Here is an 18,228-nt window from a genome sequence, read left to right as displayed (position 1 = left end):
CTCTGAAGCTACACTTTCAAGATAAATTTATTGAATGCTTTTCTTAAATTGGATATAGTCAGAAACCCACTTGCAATCTCATATGTACTCTGCATTCAGGTTCAGCAATGTGATATCCAGTCACTAGTTCCTTATACCAGATGGTGAGATAAAGTCCTTCAAGACAGCAGATGAGGAGTCCATGGACAATAGTGATATCAGGGGGAATAAAGGACACCCTTGGTTTCTAATCCTCTCATGAAGATAGTTTATAATAGACATGAGAAGGAATTACTATGCATGAAGATGTTTTATGATACTTGTGAGAAGGAAACACTATACATGAAGATGTTTTATGATACTCGTGAGAAGGAAATACTATGCATGAAGATGTTTTATGATACTCGTGAGAAGGAAACACTATACATGAAGATGGTTTATGATACTCGTGAGAAGGAAACACTATGCTTGAAGATGGTTTATGATACTCGTGAGAAGGAAACACTATACATGAAGATGTTTTATGATACTCGTGAGAAGGAAACACTATACATGAAGATGGTTTATGATACTCGTGAAAAGGAAACACTATACATGAAGATGTTTTATGATACTCGTGAGAAGGAAACCTATACATGAAGATGGTTTATGATACTCGTGAGAAGGAAACACTATACATGAAGATGTTTTAGGATACTCATGAGACGGAAACACTATACATGAAGATGTTTTATGATACTCGTGAGAAGGAAACACTATACATGAAGATGGTTTATGATGCTCATGAAAAGGAAACACTATACATGGAGATATTTTGATTCACATGTGAAGGGATCACTATATAAAGAGTGTATAGCAGATATAAAATTATCAAAGAACTGAAACATATGAAAAACAGCAAACGGACTGGATTAGATGCACCAGTCAGATGTTTTCTATGTACAGATGCTTTTAGGGCCCAGAAAGAAATTTTCCTCCTAGCTGCCCTTGTGATCATACTTTGAACATGCCTAATACTTTATTTATTGATTCATTTATTTATGTATTGAAATTGTTAACCAGGATAGAACACTGATGAATACTGACCAATTTCATTCTGAGCCCAGAGAAATGCAAAATATATATAACATCTGAGAAACATACAATTAAATGAGAGGTATAATACAATATTGTGCATTGAATGAACTTGATTGATGTCCAGGTACAAAGTTAGCAGGATATACTGCAGATGGACTACAGTAACCATTAAGGCCTTTGCCCTATCAGCATGTATAAACCTAAACACCTTATAAATTACACTCAGCACTGAAAAAAAGCTATTAGCTGTTGCTGTCAGCAAAGTTCCTTCCTAGGCTTTAGTATCATTGAGGAAAAAATGTATTTCTACAATGGGGAGAGACTGACCACTATTAGCTGAATGAAGGTTGAAAGCATTTGGTCAAGAAATGACTTAGAAAAAAAGTTTATACATTTCATCAGCAGCCTAGTGGAGCCCAGTGGTTTGCTGATCTTTACTTTTTAATAGGCTTTTTAGTACAGTACTTATCATTTTTTTCCCTGCAAGCATTTCGGCCTTAACCCAAGACTTTGTTTTACCTTTTCCTTCTGCCAGTCAACACACTCTTGGCAGCAGGATACAAGGTCTAAGAGGTGACGGTGGTGTTAGAGCAACAGTTAGACTTGTGTGTCTGGGATTAATCCTGCCTTGTCTTCCTTCTCCCAAGACTTTCCTCCCAGGAAGTTGAGACTAGAAATGATGAGGAAACAAGGTAGATGGTGCACAGATACCACGACATTTCCACAAATTATCTTTCAGGAGGCATTTTCCTCACCTGCATATTCTTCCTGTGCTCTACCCTCTGATGTTTAGAAAGTTGCAATTGAAATCAGAGCATCATGAAAATAATCTATAGTCAGATGTTGTGTTACTTGTTAGACAAAATCCTCCAGTCTTCTAAGGATTAAAATTGCTGGGTTCAGTTTTCTGTGATTGTGTAGTTGCTGTAGCAACCCTTAAAAGCCTCCTACCCAATAAAGCTTCCCTGCCCTCTCAGCTAATATGGGCTATACAGTAATGGAAAAGTTCGGGTAGCACGTTTACATGCCCTCTAAATTTGCTAAAAGTGCACTAAATTACTTATCCCCTATATTACGAGTTAGTGAGAACCTATGGATGAGATGCCAAAGTCACTGAAGAGTTGTCAAATTATGAACATAAAACTTAGTTGTGTTGACAGGATACAGTAATGTCAGGAATGACTAACCTCGCCATGCGTGTGGCATATAATTCCACAGATGGTACAGCTGTGCAAAAGGAACCAATGCCTCATCAATTATGCTTGTCTGTGCCAAAATAATTCTCTTGAAGTTTTTAAGTTGCCCTTTCTGAATGCCCTTTTCATTGAGTCTGCACCATTCAGACCAACAAAAATGGGTGGTATGGAGCAAATATCTTACTGCCACTGGCGTCAAATTTCAGACTCCACAACTGCCTCTTTTCTAGGATAGAAAAGGGTCTATGTCAGCTATGAGTACTAGAGAGGCCAGCAGCAACAAAGTAATCAAAGAAATGGGAGGTGGCAGAAAGCAATAAATCAGTAGTAAGTTCCAGAATGGACACCAGCCCAAAGGCAAAGATATTCAGCAAACAGAAATTGGGATATTATGGTCCTTTTGCAGAACATTACCAGACTAATTCCTGAGACTATGCCCAACTGTTCAACTCTGGAGATAGTCAGGGGTGGAGTGTTCTTCCATTTTCCTGAATGGCTGGCCATCATGCAAGGCAAGTGGATTTGAGAAATGATACTTAAAGGCAATACCATTTCTTTCCACACCCCCAGGCTCTGCTTTCTCTCTCTCTCTCTCTATCCCATTACTTGATATATCTCCTGGTCAGAGCAATGCAGTAAGACATTTTAAAGAAAACAGCCGTCCAGGATGTACCATTAGACAATAGAGGATTCAGTTACTACTCCATCTTTTTTAAATTTCCAGAGAAAACAAAGAATCTCAGACTGATCTTTAAGCAGCATCAGTGAATCATCCCTAAATAAAACTGTTTAATATTCATGACATTGTTACTCCTTTCCTATTGTCAGAAGGAGACTGAATGTGCTTTTGGAAACTCTTAAGATACTGCTGTCTTGCTCTCTCTGTCTGTCTCTCTGTATCTCTTTCTCTCTTTCTCTCTCTCCACACTTAAAGATCACCAAGGATTCAAGAAGGATAAAACTGAAACCCATTTGCAATACTCGTAACCGAGATTCGGTCAAAGTCAAGTCAGTTAGATTGTGTATTTTACTCACAGTACTCACTGAAACAGCAGGAACACTAAAGGTGTTTACTTCCGAAACTGACTCCTTCCTCATGTTTGTTTCGGCGTCTTGCTGTTTATAGTTCCCTTCAAGTTTTTTCAATTTTATTCCCAGTATGCGAGCTAATTTAGCTCAAACTTTGCTCGAGTTAAAACTTTATACAAGAAAATTTAATTTAATGTATATTTCGAATGATGTACAAGTGAATTTTTGTAACAATATAAAAAAACCTTTAGTATATAATCCTTCATTACATAACACTTTAAAAGTGTTTGAAACCTTTTGTGAGAGAGACATTAGGTCTATTGTTAACAGCAAAGCAAGTTTTTCTTTCTTTAATTTAAGCAATAATGATAGAAAATGATTGCTGGATTTTAAAGAAAATTGTAATTTATGCGTTATGCAAGCTGACAAAGGGGGAGGGATGGTTATAATGTACACTAGTGATTGCAATGTGGCTATAGAAAACATGTTAAGTAACGAAAATGAATATCAGGAAGTTAACATATTGCAAATTGAAACAAGTTACAGATATGTTAAATATTGTTTATATGAATGTTTCATGAATGATGAATTTTCCTTAGACTTGTATGATTTTTCTGTCTGTAGAAACACCAAAGTTAGGAGTTTTATTTGGTATACCTAAAATTCACAAGCATTCTTTACATCCACCATTCTGACCTATTGTTTCAGCAGCAGGCAGTGTCACAGAGGGTATTTCTTTATACTTGGATAGTTTGTTGAATCCACTTGTACAAGAACTACCATTGTATACTAAATATTCTTAGTCTTTTTTAGACCAAATTAGAAAGTGTTCTAATAGATATCATTTTAAAGAATTAGATAAAGACGGTTTTTTGCTGATGACAATTGATGCAGTTTCTTTGTATACATCCATTCCTTTGGTGGAAGGCATTGAATATGTCTCCAATTTTTTGTATAAATATACCAAATGGAATGATTCTAGTATAAAAACATGTATATGTTTGATGAAACTATTATTAGAGAATAATTACTTTCTATTTAATAATACATTTTACAAACAGTTGTGAGGTGTGGTAATGGGAGCTACTGTAGCCCCAGCATATGCAGGATTAGTTATGGAATGGTGGGAGAAATAAATTTTGCCTACAGTAATATCACAATTTAAAGTTATTTTTTACTGTAGATTTATCAATGATTTGTTTTTATTATAAAAGGACCTGTGGAAAATCACAAAACATTCTTATCTGCTTTGAATTCCAGCAATGATTTTCTGACATTTACATTGGGAGATGTTGGACATAAAGTTAACTGTTTGGATGTTGAGTTAACTTGGGATGGACATTTCTGTGATTTTTCTAGTAATATTTACAGGAAAAAGACATATAGTCATTATTTACATTATCAAAGCAACCATCCACATTTTATGAAACAAAACATCCCAAAAGGGCAGCCTATTATTTTCTGTTATAAATGAAAATTGGAAAATCATTTCAGGTAATAGTGATTTGAAAGAGGTTTTAGGTGAAAAGCCTAATTTTGTACACAAAAAACGAAATAATAATATTAAAGGTATTTTGGAGAACAAACAAACAAAGGTTAACATTTTTATTTCCCAAAAACCTAAGGGAATGCACAAATGTCAAGAATGCAATGTTTGTAGGTATATACACGAGGGACCTCACATTTATCTTGATTTTTGAAATATACTATCCCATTTCCAGGTAGATTTAATTGTAGTACCTCTAATGTAGTATATATAGGTCTGTACTCAGGATGTTTCCCATATTATATAGGAATGACTTAAATGAATTTAAATAAACCATTAGGGAGTATTATTATGCTATAAAAATAAAAAATGTAAATATTGCATTGTATATAGGCATTCTGTTAACTGTACTTCCTATGAAAAGTTTACTTTTTCTATTTTAGAGCACATTGAGTTAGATTTAAGAGGTGGAAATTTAAAAAAATAAAATTGAAAGAAGAGAGACTTTTTGGCAATTGTGACTGGGAGCAGACAGTCCCCCAGGCCTTAATGAAGTTATAAATCTTAAATGTTTTTTAGTAGATAGAAAGTTGGCTATCTGACATTTTATTAACATGCAGTATGTTCTTTTCAGTTAATTGTAGTTTAATTGATTGTATAATTGATAGTAGGTGTGTTCTTAACATTTATAAAGATGGTTTTATTTTTTTTACATTTCTGATGAAGTCTATTTGATGAAATCATCAAGGTAATCTTCTGAGTTCTACAGTGTTTTTTAGTTTTTTAGACATGTTAATAGTTGCTGAAGTGCCTATAGGTATGGTGTAGTGTGTGTGTGTGTGTGTGTGTGTGTGTGTGTGTGTGTGTGTGTGTGTGTGTGTGTGTCTCTGTATCTGTGTATGTATATTGGTTCATGCATACACCCAGGTCCAGTGGGTATGTGCACCAGAGGTGTTTGTAGTTATTCTTGTGCCCAGAACCATCCCTCTATCTGGCCCCCACACCTGCAACTTCACATTGAAAAGTAACTAAATAAATAAATAAAATAAAAACAGCTCTTCTCTCCTTTTAATCTGATGTGGCTCATCTGGTATAATTTATGTGAAACTCTGATTGCTATAGCACTTCATTACTGCATTACCACAATTCATGAATGCAGATAAAGCAATGAAGACACACAGCTCTACAGAGGTTCTGTTCTGGACCACAAATACAATATCAGCATTTATTACTGATAGTAGGGGAGGGTCCAATATTGCCTTATAAGTGAGACACAAATCACCCCTGAGCAATCTGTACGATCACTCTACTCAGTATCATACAGATTGCTCAGGGGTGATGTATTACCACAATTCATGAATGCAGATAATGGAATGAAGACACACAGCTCTACAGAGGTTCTGTTTTGGACCACAATTACAATAGCAGCATTCATTACTGATAGTAGGGCAGGGTCCGATATTGCCTTGTAGGTGAGACACAGATCACCCATGAGCAAGATATACGATCACTCTACTCGGTATCATACAGATTGCTCAGGGGTGATCTGTGTCTCGCCTACAAAGCAATCTTGGACCCTGCCCTACTAGAGATGCTCCATATCTGTAAGTCTAACTCCTCGTGCACTACCTGCTCAAAAGGCCTGAACCTAATATGTGACATTAACAAAACCTGCTGGAGAGACAGATTTGTCTCCCAGATGCTGCTTCACCTCTGGAATAGACTTCCCATACACATCAAACAGAGCACCTCGCTGATGCTCTTCAAGTCCAACCTTGATGAGTGGATGAGAACTACAAATTCAGCCCAGGGGTTCCACCTGTGTCCCTCAATGACAGGGCTGACAGGTGCTGACTGAGGTTTCACAGGTTCATAGGTTAGTACTTGGCAGTCAGCCCTAGGGTCTATACAAGCCTAGCCATAACAATTCCCTGGCTATTTCTTCCCACACTATTTACTTCCTTGGACCCCTGTCTAACAGGGCGATTGACGTGATCCCTGGGGTGAATTTCCTTTCTCCCATCCAATCATCAAGATTCCTTTTGAAGAGGGCCAAGGAGGCCAAACTCTTGGCTAGGCTTGTAAGGGCCCCAGGGCCATTAGCCTAGTAACCTCCTATGATCCTATTATCCTATGTCAGTAATGCACTGCAGACCAATTAGGATATGCCAGTTGCACCCCCTAACACTTTGTGCCCAGTATGACTGACCCTTTTGTCCCACCCAAATTATGACTGTTATGCCTACAAGTGCATATGTGTGTGTACTTATGAATCCCACTGTGAGCTGGGACACTGTCCAAGAATGAATGTCTTCTTCATATTCACTGAGTGCTTAGATAAACTCTGGCTGCTCAACAGCACTGAAGTATAAAGCAAGTACTGAAAATGAATGAAGGAATACAAATGGATTAAAAGATTGTTTATATTTCCCAACTGGTTTTCATTCTGTTATATGTCTTATGACTAATATTCATGACTGGAGTCCTTTCTTTCCTGCTATTATTATAGCTTTGATTGACATCTGAGCAAACTCCATTTTTCATTGTCTGAGTAACAATGCAGGTGGCCAGGTAACTTGGCAAACTATGGCAGCACTATGTTGTGTTTTATTATTTTGTAATTATTCATGTTCTGCTCTGTTCTGTGGGTTACAGACAGTTTATTAAAACATAAGTCATCATGTTATGAATAATACATTTAATTGATGCCTTGCTGATGTCAATGTTCACCAAAGGAAATATAAGCAAACTATATGATTAAACTGTACCTCCCACTGAATAGTTACTTAGGTTCATAGCTAAATAATAGGCAAGCCCTTATGGGCTATTTTAAGCCTAGACAGTTTCCCTTTTTGTGGTCTAATTATCCTATTCCATTTGGTTAGAAATTGGTCTTACCATTCCCATGGTTGATAATTATATATTACTCCTAATGAGAATAATTGGGATCATACCATAGATAAGTTGAGAGAACCTTCAAAAACATAAACTAAACTCTGAAGTCATGAAATCTTGAAACCAAAAAAGCATTTGAGCTACCTGGCAGAATCTAAATGTTTTCTGTCTGTAAGATGTAGCATGACACTTATCGAGTTGTAAATGAAGGAATATTTAGCTGACTGTGTTAAAACACAGCTCTTTAAATTATGTTTGAACATAGTTTTTCTGTTCTTTTTCTTTACATACCAAACTGTATGTTAGCACCATGACTGGCATATTCTGTGATGGAGACAGCTAACAGTATACCCCCCACACATTCACCAATGAAAATGCAGTTTGTACAATTCCCCTAGAGCTCAGTGGAAGGGAATGCTGATTGGTTAATACAATCTTTATTCTATGTTTTTAAACATCTTTATTACATTATTACTTAAGACATTGGCACACATACATTAAAATAAAATAAAACAAACATGGTATTAGTTACTTTGATTCATCTTGTTTCTACTGATGGAGTGAAATAAGAAAAGAAGCTATAAAAATAAAAGACATTTATGTATTTTTTATGATTTTTAGCACATGTACAAATGGAATTTGGGACTGCACTGATACAGAATGTTCTGGAACATGCAAAATAGAGAACGGCTATCATATAACAACCTTTGATGGAAGTCAGTATGAATTACATGGGGACTGCAATTATCTTGCTGTTCTGGTAAGTTTTGATATTACTACTGTTATTCAGAACATACAAGTAGTAAAATATGACCTGCTTTTAGTATGATTAAGCTATGGCAGAAATACAGGATGAATAATGACAAAATTCAAAATGCTGTAAATACTGTATGAATTCTTTGGGTTCCCCTGTTTTGGTCGACATCTATTTAATTGACTGCATTTGGTTGATTATACAGATAGTTGACAAGTGTGGGAGATTGACAATCCCCGGATATGAGAATATTCTCTTTCCCCAGGGATTGTGCAATCTTGGAGATAGTATACATAATTAGCGAGGGAGGGAAGGGGGTGTTTGGAGTTACATGCACCAAGAATCTTCCTCAGCGCATGAGTGGTAGGTAGTCGAAGTTTCAGTTTTCAAAATACAGCAGTTTACCTTCAGGATGTCAACAGAAGTGTTAGTCAACCAAATGAAGGTAAATCAAATTCTATGGACTTCTGCTTTTTTTTCTTTAATTGAACAACATTGGAAAATATAAAACTAACTAGCAACAGAATTTTATTTCCTAATGCATCACATTAAAGAAAAAAAAAAGCAATATGTTGTATAATAATGTGAACCTATACAAATGAAAAAATGTGTGCATATGTGTGTGTGAGTGGGTATGTGTGTGTGTATGTGTGTGTGTGTGTGTGTGTGTGTGTTTGTGTGTGTGTGTGTGTGTGTGTGTGTGTGTGTGTATACGAGCGCAAGTCTAAGTGTGTGTGTGTGTGTGTGTGTGTGTGTGTGTGTGTGTGTGTGTGTGTGTGTGTGTGTGTGTGTGTGTGTTTGTGTGTATGTGTAACCGTGTGTCTGCTTGTGTCTGTGTTTGTGTATGCAGTAGTACTATAGTAAGATATACAGTAGGATATGGTGCAGCTGCAAATCACTATCAGAGATCAAAGAGCCAAATATGAGTTATCCATAGTAAAGGAAACTGCATTGGTCATCATGTAACGAAGAACTGACCAGGGAAATAACACTTGTTGAAAGGCAATTATGTTCCTGAGAAGTAAGAGCTGTCTGCAGCACCTCTGGAAACACTGATCTTGCTGTTGCTAAATAAACTTTAACACTTTGTTCTTCTGTTGCTTAAAATGCATGCTCTTAGCTATGTATGAAATCCTAAGAATAAAGTTACTTACATCTAGTAGAGTCTCCATTCAAGAACATTAACATGAAACACAAACAAGAGGTATTGCTATGTCTGACTCTCAAAATCCAATGAAAAAGTGAGGTTAAGTTTTGAACTTGGGGCACTCCAATACCATATGGGAATAGTCCACTGCCAAGAAGTCATAACTCTAGGACACCCCCTCTGTGTCCATGCATTTTCTCAGAAAGCATCTTAGGAATGTAATATGTATATTGTAACCTCCTTTATATTGCTGTGCAAAACATGGGAAGTAAATATAAATGGCTTTTTACATCTGAGTGTAGTGGAAGTCAAAAAGAATTTCTAGTATTTATCCTATTATGTTATTATGCAGTTGTTTCTTTAATAATCTTTAATGGGACTGCATATCTCCAGTCACAAGTTGATAAATGAAGATTCATAAATGTCTTTCTATCTGTTTTTTTTTTTTTTTTTTTTGCTAGGGTCTTTTGGATTGGGCCCTATATACATTTACTATGATAGTTTTGCTTTCTTATTTCCAACTGCAGCATAAGGGTTGTGCTGTATTCCAAAGTGTGCTGACTTTTGAATGAGGCATTAAACCGAAACCTCATCTGCTTGACTTTGTGGTAGCAAAGGTGGATGTACTTCATAATACAACTACATACAATTTATATATTTATATTAAATTTATATTCCTTCATTACTAACACAATTTTATAACCCCAGCTCCTTTTTCCATAAACACCATTTGATTTTTTTGTATTATGTTTGGTAATATCCATTTTCCATTACCCATAATTTCATTCAGTCTTTCATTCCATATTATCCATACAATACAAAAACATTTTCTAACCAAACTACTAACATATTCTTTACTGTATTTCCCATAAAATCCATACTCAATCATATCCATATTTATCTGTGTATAGTCTTTTAATTCTCTCACAATATTATTTTCTATTATTTTTCCCATAAATGTTTAACCCTTTTACATGTTAAGAAAACATGTTCTGTTGTTTCTAATTGACCACAATAATGGCAGGTCATTTCATTTACTCTTTTATAAGAAACATTTCCTTTCACTAATAATTTATTAGTTTATAACCTCTATAAAAACATCTTCACATAAACTTCTTTCATACATCATCTGTTTCTCTGTTTTATGGCTTCCACTTTTTCCTCAGTTAGATGTCCCCATGGATTCACACAGTAATTTTGCATCATTATATTTGTAAACCACATTTTCCTATTTTTTTATATCCTCTCTATAATTCATTTCCACATTTTTTTTCTTGATATACCCTTATTTCTTTGTTTCTCCATTCTCTCTCCCTTTTATTCAATTTTATTAATTTTCACTACCTCTCATATTTTTCTTAAATATTCTTATTACTAACTTATCCTTCTTTCCATTTAGCCACTTTAATACCCTGTAAAGGCTCAATGAAACATCACATACTGCCAGCTTCAATAAATCCAAAGTCCCATCCTCCTTATCTATGTATAATACTCATTTTTCTTAACTGGATTTAACTTAGAACCCCATATGAATCTAAATATTACTTCAAGAATTTGCTTCTCCAATTCTCTTGGTATCATATATACATTAACTATATATGATACTTTTCCCATCCACATTGTATTTATTAAAAGCACTTTTTTAAAGACAACCAATACCTTTTCCACATGACACTAAGTCAGTTGAATCTTTCAAAATTTTCTCCAATTCTTCACCTAATATTGAATATTCATTGAAGTCATTTCCTAATTACTAATATGTTTTTTTTTCCAATCTGCATTAGTTCCAACTATTCTTTACCTCCAAAATCCTTACATTTTCCCTATTCATTTTTAATCTAACTTTTGCATTTTTATGCACATGTATAATTGTTCTTTCATTTCCCCTCTATTTTTAGGCATTAATATTATACAATCAGAGTAACACATAATTGGATATGAAATGTCCATTTCATTTTGACTTGCATGTTAACTGTATCATAAAGACTCATTCAAAAGCTACTGAATTTATAATTTTTCCTTCTTTACTTTCCCCTACTCTGTAACTGCAATTTGTTTTTCCAGTTCTGTGTTCATTTCTTCTGTAAACTGCTTCACCCTCTAATTATTTTTTCTTTCTCTTTTTTTACCATCTCTTTAACATACTGCGCTACAATATTCATAATAATCTTCTGTATCTTTCAACTTCTATACCTTTTTTCATTCTCTCATTATGTCACTATCTTCCATTACATTTTTACTCAAATATGAATATATTTCTTCCTTTTTTCCTTGTAAAACATTTTTGTTTATATAATAGATCCTTATTATTTTCTTGATGCTTTTGATAAATCTCTTCTTCTTTTCTAAAACATTCCAATTTGTTCTTATCCAAATTGTATAAAACAGATTTTTATATTTCTCTATATTCCTTTTTATATGTTTCTCTTTATTCTCCCAAATTACATTCTTTTATATTTTTCTTTAAATATTAGCCACCATTCTGACCAATTATTATAAAAATCTCTCATAGTCAAATGTTCTTTCTATAACATTATGCTCTTTCTATAACATTATTATACCTTTTCAGCCTTTCTCATTTTATTCCTTCTCATTAATTCACTTTATTTATTTTCCAATTTTTATATTGTTTTTATTCTCTTCTAATTCTGTCCAAATGGCCAAAAGAAAAAAGCCTGTTTCTGCTGCATCTTTTATCACTATTCTTATAGTTTTAGATATAAAAAATAATCTATTTCTGTATTCAATGTTTCTCTTCTGTATGTATTTTTATTTAAGATTCATAACTCTAAATTCCCACATTTTATTTTTTTTTTCATTATCTTCTTACCTGGTATGTCTTTTTGCTTTTTACAGCTGAAGTCACAATTAAAATCTCCTGTTATTATTATATCCATATTTACTTTAATGTAGTTTAATATTTTTTGAAACAATTTCTGTCTTTCTTTACATATCACAGAAGCATATACAGCTATACGTATGTAAACTTCCCTCTTTCCTTTACCACCTAAAGTCTACTGCTGTTAATCTTCCTAATTTGTGAAAAGTATAATCGAAAATTGTTTTTCCCATCCTATATAATATAGCAATCACTGAACACATTTCTTTACCCAAATTTCATATTATGCCTCCTAACTATAAAGTAACTGTCTGGTCTCTTTCATCTTGATTTAAACCCCTGACATCTTCTAACACTATTAAATCTACCTCACACATATTACACTATTTTTGCACCCAAATCCTTCTTACTATATTCTTTAGACTAGTAACATTGACAAATAAAATGCTAAGATTATTTGCTTTGCTTCTCCTTAATTTGCAATAACTTATTTATTTATTCATTCCCTTTCTGTTTTTACTTTCAAACATGCACCCTGAAATTGTCTTTTCCTATCTTTAACCCTTTTTTCAATTGAACATTTTTTAACAATTTCCAATTTATATCTTCTCCATCACTAATGTTTGATCCACGTTCCTTCTCCCCTTCCTCTTTTTATATATTAGTCACGTTTTCTTCGCTGACTGATGTCATTACTCTCACTTTTATCTTGTTGTTCATCTTGTTGCAATTGCTCTGTATTATGTACCTCTTCACAATTTTGTTCTTCTATATTCTAAACTTTTCTCTTTTTCACAATCCAGCCATAGATGTCATGTTTGTTCGCATTTATAAAATTTCTTTTCACATTTTCTAGCGTAAAGACCATTCTACCCACATAAATAAAATTTATTTTTATCACAGTTATTCACAAAATGCCCCCCACAGAAAAAAATATGTTTTGTTTGTCCCCCAGTACTTAACAATAGCTCTGTGACCATCAACATTATTCATAATAGGAATATGTGCAATTTTTCCATTTTCCATTTTCAAAATCACATTACACTCCAAGCTACATATCCAAAGTCTTCTATTAACAAATACTTTAGAAATGTCCTTCACTTTTTTTGCAAACGTTCTTTAATAAATATTGGTAACAGTCTCTCTTTCAGTTTCTGTCCGAAATTATATATTAACTGTTTTTTTGTATTTTACAGAAAAAAGTCTTTACAATATGTTTATTCCATGGATATATTTCTTTTCTTTTTCATATTCTCCAAAAAAAAAAAAAAAAAACTAATATTTCAGCAGTCTCAAAGAAAATGTCACATTAAGTGTCTTTTGTAATCAAAATAAAATCTCTTACTTCTTGTGCTTTGATTCCTGCAGGCAGAACAATCTTGTCCCATATGTTGTAGTAGTCCATTTCTAACTCTTCTTTTCTCTGAATGTTTGTTATATACTTCCTTCTTTCCAGTTCTTCTGTTTTCTACTTCTCCCTTCTTTCTTCCTTCTGTTTACCAACCACTTTTGTGAATGCTCTTTTCCTCAATTCTTGTCCTTCTTCCATATTTATCCTTTCCATCACATCTCCCCATGTTATATCCTTCCATCCTTCCCTGTCTCTGGCTCATTGTAATTTACAAGTTCTTTCAATATATCATCACGCAACCCTTCTGACTGGAGGATTGTAATAACATCTTCTTTCTGTTGCTCCTCACCCTTCGAATATCATAACAAATTTTTTTGAAATACAGGTTCCACGTCTTATTTTTTGGTCTCCCTCTCACTTCTCCACATAAAGTCTTTCTATCTTAGCTTCCAAGAACAACTCTGAGGAGTCTGCCTTCACCTCTACACCCATTCCTCCATCATCATGTTTTGCATGCTGTTCCCCTGGCTGCCACTGTGCCAGGGATAGAAAGGCCATATGCACCACGAGTGTTGTAGCAGTACAGGAAGTTCCACAGTGATATGGCCAACTTTCCCCTAGTCGTATAAATACCACCTTGAGTCTCCTCTAAAACCAGGATGCCAGTTTAGGGACTACCCCAGTGAACAAGGAATAAATAAATAAATACATAAATAAATAAATAATACATATTTGGCACCTGACCTTTGAGTTAATAAATCAGAGGATTCTTCTTAGGCTGAATGCTTCAAAATATTTGTCAGATTTTCTGCATATGATATAAAGTGGTCATAGCAATGCTGAATCTGACCATAACTAGGGGCCCTGGCTTAATGACCAAAGTGTATTATTAAAAATTCAAGTGTAATATTGAATTCTTTAGCCACTATTCTGAATATGTTTTTTAAGGGAAAATTTGTGTATTTCCAAATCATGCCTTGACAAAAATAGGTTTGGATATAACTTAATAGGGTCTATGTTAAATCATCGAACACTTAAAAAAGCGAACAATAATTTATCGAACCTATGTAAGTGAAAGCTTACAATCTCAAACGTTTAGAACAGAGATTTTTTTCCAAGGGAAAGAAATTGCATCGCTGTTCCACAAAACAAACATAAAAAAAATTTAAAACATTATATAAAGTGGGGGTCTGTGCCCCCCACACCCCCCTTACTTACATATACCAACTCATGGATCACACTACCGTCATGAGTAATGGAAGCGGCCAAGTGATTTCTTTCCCAGGGAAATAATTCACTTATATGCCATTTCGCTATTTTGCTTTTTCGTGCTTTCAAGTTCGATCAAGATGCATTGAAAGAATGTGTCTTTGATCATTTAATAGGAACCCAACTTAATACATAATTTATGTATCTACCTATCTGTTTATCTATTTATCTATTTATCTATTCATTTATTTAGTCTGTGTCTTCTTGGCTGGGTACTATTGGGTCCTGTATACACTTCTACCATGGGACTGACCTTTCTTACTCCAGGACTGGTTGTATTTAACAGAACATTATTAGCAAAAAAGGTGACACATATTAACTCTCCTGTAATGCAGAGTGCTCCAGTTTCCTGATATCAGTAGTAATCTCCATCATACCTCTCAACTGGGCAGAAGAATTTTGCAGAAAGTCCACATTTTTGCCCCATATTTTGATATGTTCCTCATAAAATGTGCATTCTTTGAGAAAATCTTCCATGATCCTCTCATATTCACACAGAGTTATCAGACATGCAAATTATTTCATCCCTTCCACTCCACCTTTCCAACATGACACTTCTTTCCATCCCTCCTCATACAATTCTCTTGGACATCCTGTAATATCTCTGTAAAATTAATAAAGTATAAAGATAATCACTGGCTTCTTTCCTTGTGTGGTGGTGAGCATCTCTGTAAAATTCTCATCAGCAGATGATGTGAGTCTCACACGTCAATTTCTTAACTATTTTCAATGTCTTCTCTCACATTTCACATCTACCCTTCACTTCACTCTTTCTACATCCTAACCTCTCTCTAACTTATCCACATATCTCACAGCTTCTTCATCTCATCTCCTTAATCTCACTGAGCTAAGTTGTGATATTTAACTTCTGTTCTTCCCTTCTTCAACCTGCACCAAATCTGATTCATAATGAATTCCTTTTCCCCTACTATTTACCCACCTCTCTATCTCCTGTATCTTCAAAATATTACTAATAGCCACAATAAAGGCCTATTAACTGTCTGCCTTTAACCCACTTCCTGTGCCACCCTGAAAGTTAAAAAACTACCCTGTTCCCTTGATTCCTATAAGTCTCTTTTCCACCACAATAAGAATGGAATATTTAGTTAACAATTTTATAGCATACATGATCACACGGTGGAGTAGTCTTAACAGTTCTGCAAGGTGGGGTTATTATCCCTGCATCTTTCATGCTGCTAGTCTAAAGGGCTTGGCACCCAAATCACTCTTTTTTAGTCAGCTCATGTTACTGTAGCAGTGATCATTCGCGCATCTACTGTCATGATGAGTTTACTTACACAACTGTACTTTCTGTGAAGTTTATCAAATTTCATAGATTTACAGCACCATTACTGGAAAAACAGTTGAAGGTTTTAAATAGCTTTTCCCATTTTACATATTTGCTACATTTTACTGAAAGTAATCACTGTGTTTTTATGCTTTTTTAAAAATATGTTTTACTGTCTTGGGCTTTTAAGGAGAAGGAGATATTTTATTATTGATTTTACAGTATGTATACATATAAACAATAAAACGGACACAAAGCAAACCCACCCACCCATTTCAGGGGCCGTGCCCCCCACACCTCCCCTAACTAAATATAACAAGTCCGAGATTGCACTATACTGGGAAAAAGGGAAAAGTTCTCCCTGTTGGCCAAGTGGTTCGTTTCCTGGTGAAAAATTCTGGTGATTCATGGCTTTGCTGTTTACAGTGTTCGGTGAAGTTGTCATGGCCAATATGAATTTGGATAATTGTAAGTTTGATAAACCAAGGTAGACCCATATAGGTCACAGAGTACTAAGATATTGCATGAGCTTTCAAATCAACAGATAAAGTATTTCTTGATTTTGTGCATACCATATGTGAGTGTTTTTGTGTGCACACATACACAAGCACATTGCACAAGCATGTATATCTTGGGATGGCCTGGTTTCCTATCAAAGATCAGTTTCTCTACTTAACACCCAACACAATTTAAATTTGTTATACACATATCTAACTGAAAGCTCAGATAGCTACTTGGAATTGGCTGATGACCATTCCAGAACTTCAAGAGATACCCTACAGATAGAGAAACCAATAAAATTCCAGGGTTGGTCAATAGCTGTGTCCCAGCTTTCTCTCTGGGTATCAAGAGTTTTTTGGACAGTTCCACAGTAAAAATTAAAAAGTAAAAAGCAAGGCCAGAGTGGAAATAATGATGCCATCAGTTTGAAATTAAGACTCCAAGATTTTTCTCATGAAATTAAGACTTTTGCCTTATTAAGGCAAGGGCAGCAAACTAGTTAATGAGAACTTTCATCTCTAAGACTTTATCAGGTCTAAATCAGAAAAGACAGATGGATTTCTGTAATAAAAAACTCTTGCCTATCATCTTCCAAATAAAGCAAATGATGGTACAGAATTTTACTTTGCAATTAAGAAAAGTTATGTGCTTTCTCATGTTATCCTTCAAGGTTTACTACATCTAGAGATGAGAAAAATTACCTTTTCTATATGGAAAAATTCCCCATTATACAGGGAAATGTTGTTTAATATGCATAATGTTAAAAGAAGTAAGCTAATTTCAGCAAAACCATACAAAATAAAGTAAAGCTCCACTTACAATAGAAGACATGAATAATCGCAGATTTTGGGGGCATTCACTTAACCTCTTACAGAGATCTCCATGTGCAGTTCCATTTGGAGATCTTATTCTATTTTCCAATTTTAGCCTTTGTTCTAAGAGTGCTCTTAGCAGGGGTCATCATTTCATACCTTCTGTAGAGTTATTAAAATCATTTCAGAAGCTGAATGACTAGTGTACTGTGAAGAGACAACAGTATAGAGACGTTCCCAAAGCATATGCTGCAACCTGTTTCAAAGGTTTCTAAGTCTCTTCTGTCCAAATCAAGATTGCATTTGGTGAAGATTACAGAAGATGGTTAGAGGATAACCTTACCTTAGACCTAAATAGGATATTAAACCATGCTCTATAGATTCCAGAGGAAACCTATCCTGAACCTCAATATTTTCGTCAAAGTCACCAGAGTCAGAAAGTTCAGAATCCTAAGCCTTCAAATCATTCTTCTCCTTCCGCCTTGATGGCATGGCCTTCAAATCATTCTTCTCCTTCTGCCTTGATGGCATGGCCTTCAAATCATTATTTTCCTTTCACCTTGATGGCATGGCCTTCAAATCATGCTTCTCCTTCTGCCTTGATG

General features: G+C 34.7%; 1 protein-coding gene across 1 annotated transcript in view; it reads left to right on the top strand.

Annotated features, from left to right (window-relative positions):
- LOC122815020 (mucin-19-like) overlaps window positions 1-18,228 on the top strand; it is a 118,947-nt gene that overhangs the window by 60,830 nt on the left and 39,889 nt on the right. The window contains exon 5 of the mRNA XM_044087272.1: window positions 8,284-8,422. Within this exon, the coding sequence (XP_043943207.1) occupies window positions 8,284-8,422 (139 nt within the window). The remainder of the gene's footprint in view (window positions 1-8,283; window positions 8,423-18,228) is intronic.

This window comes from Protopterus annectens, chromosome 11.part0 (assembly GCF_019279795.1).
Source record: "Protopterus annectens isolate FY-2018-M chromosome 11.part0, PAN1.0, whole genome shotgun sequence".
Classification (NCBI taxonomy): Eukaryota; Metazoa; Chordata; order Ceratodontiformes; family Protopteridae; genus Protopterus; species Protopterus annectens.
Note: the sequence above shows the minus strand (reverse complement) of the source record. Positions and strands in the feature narration are given on the sequence as shown.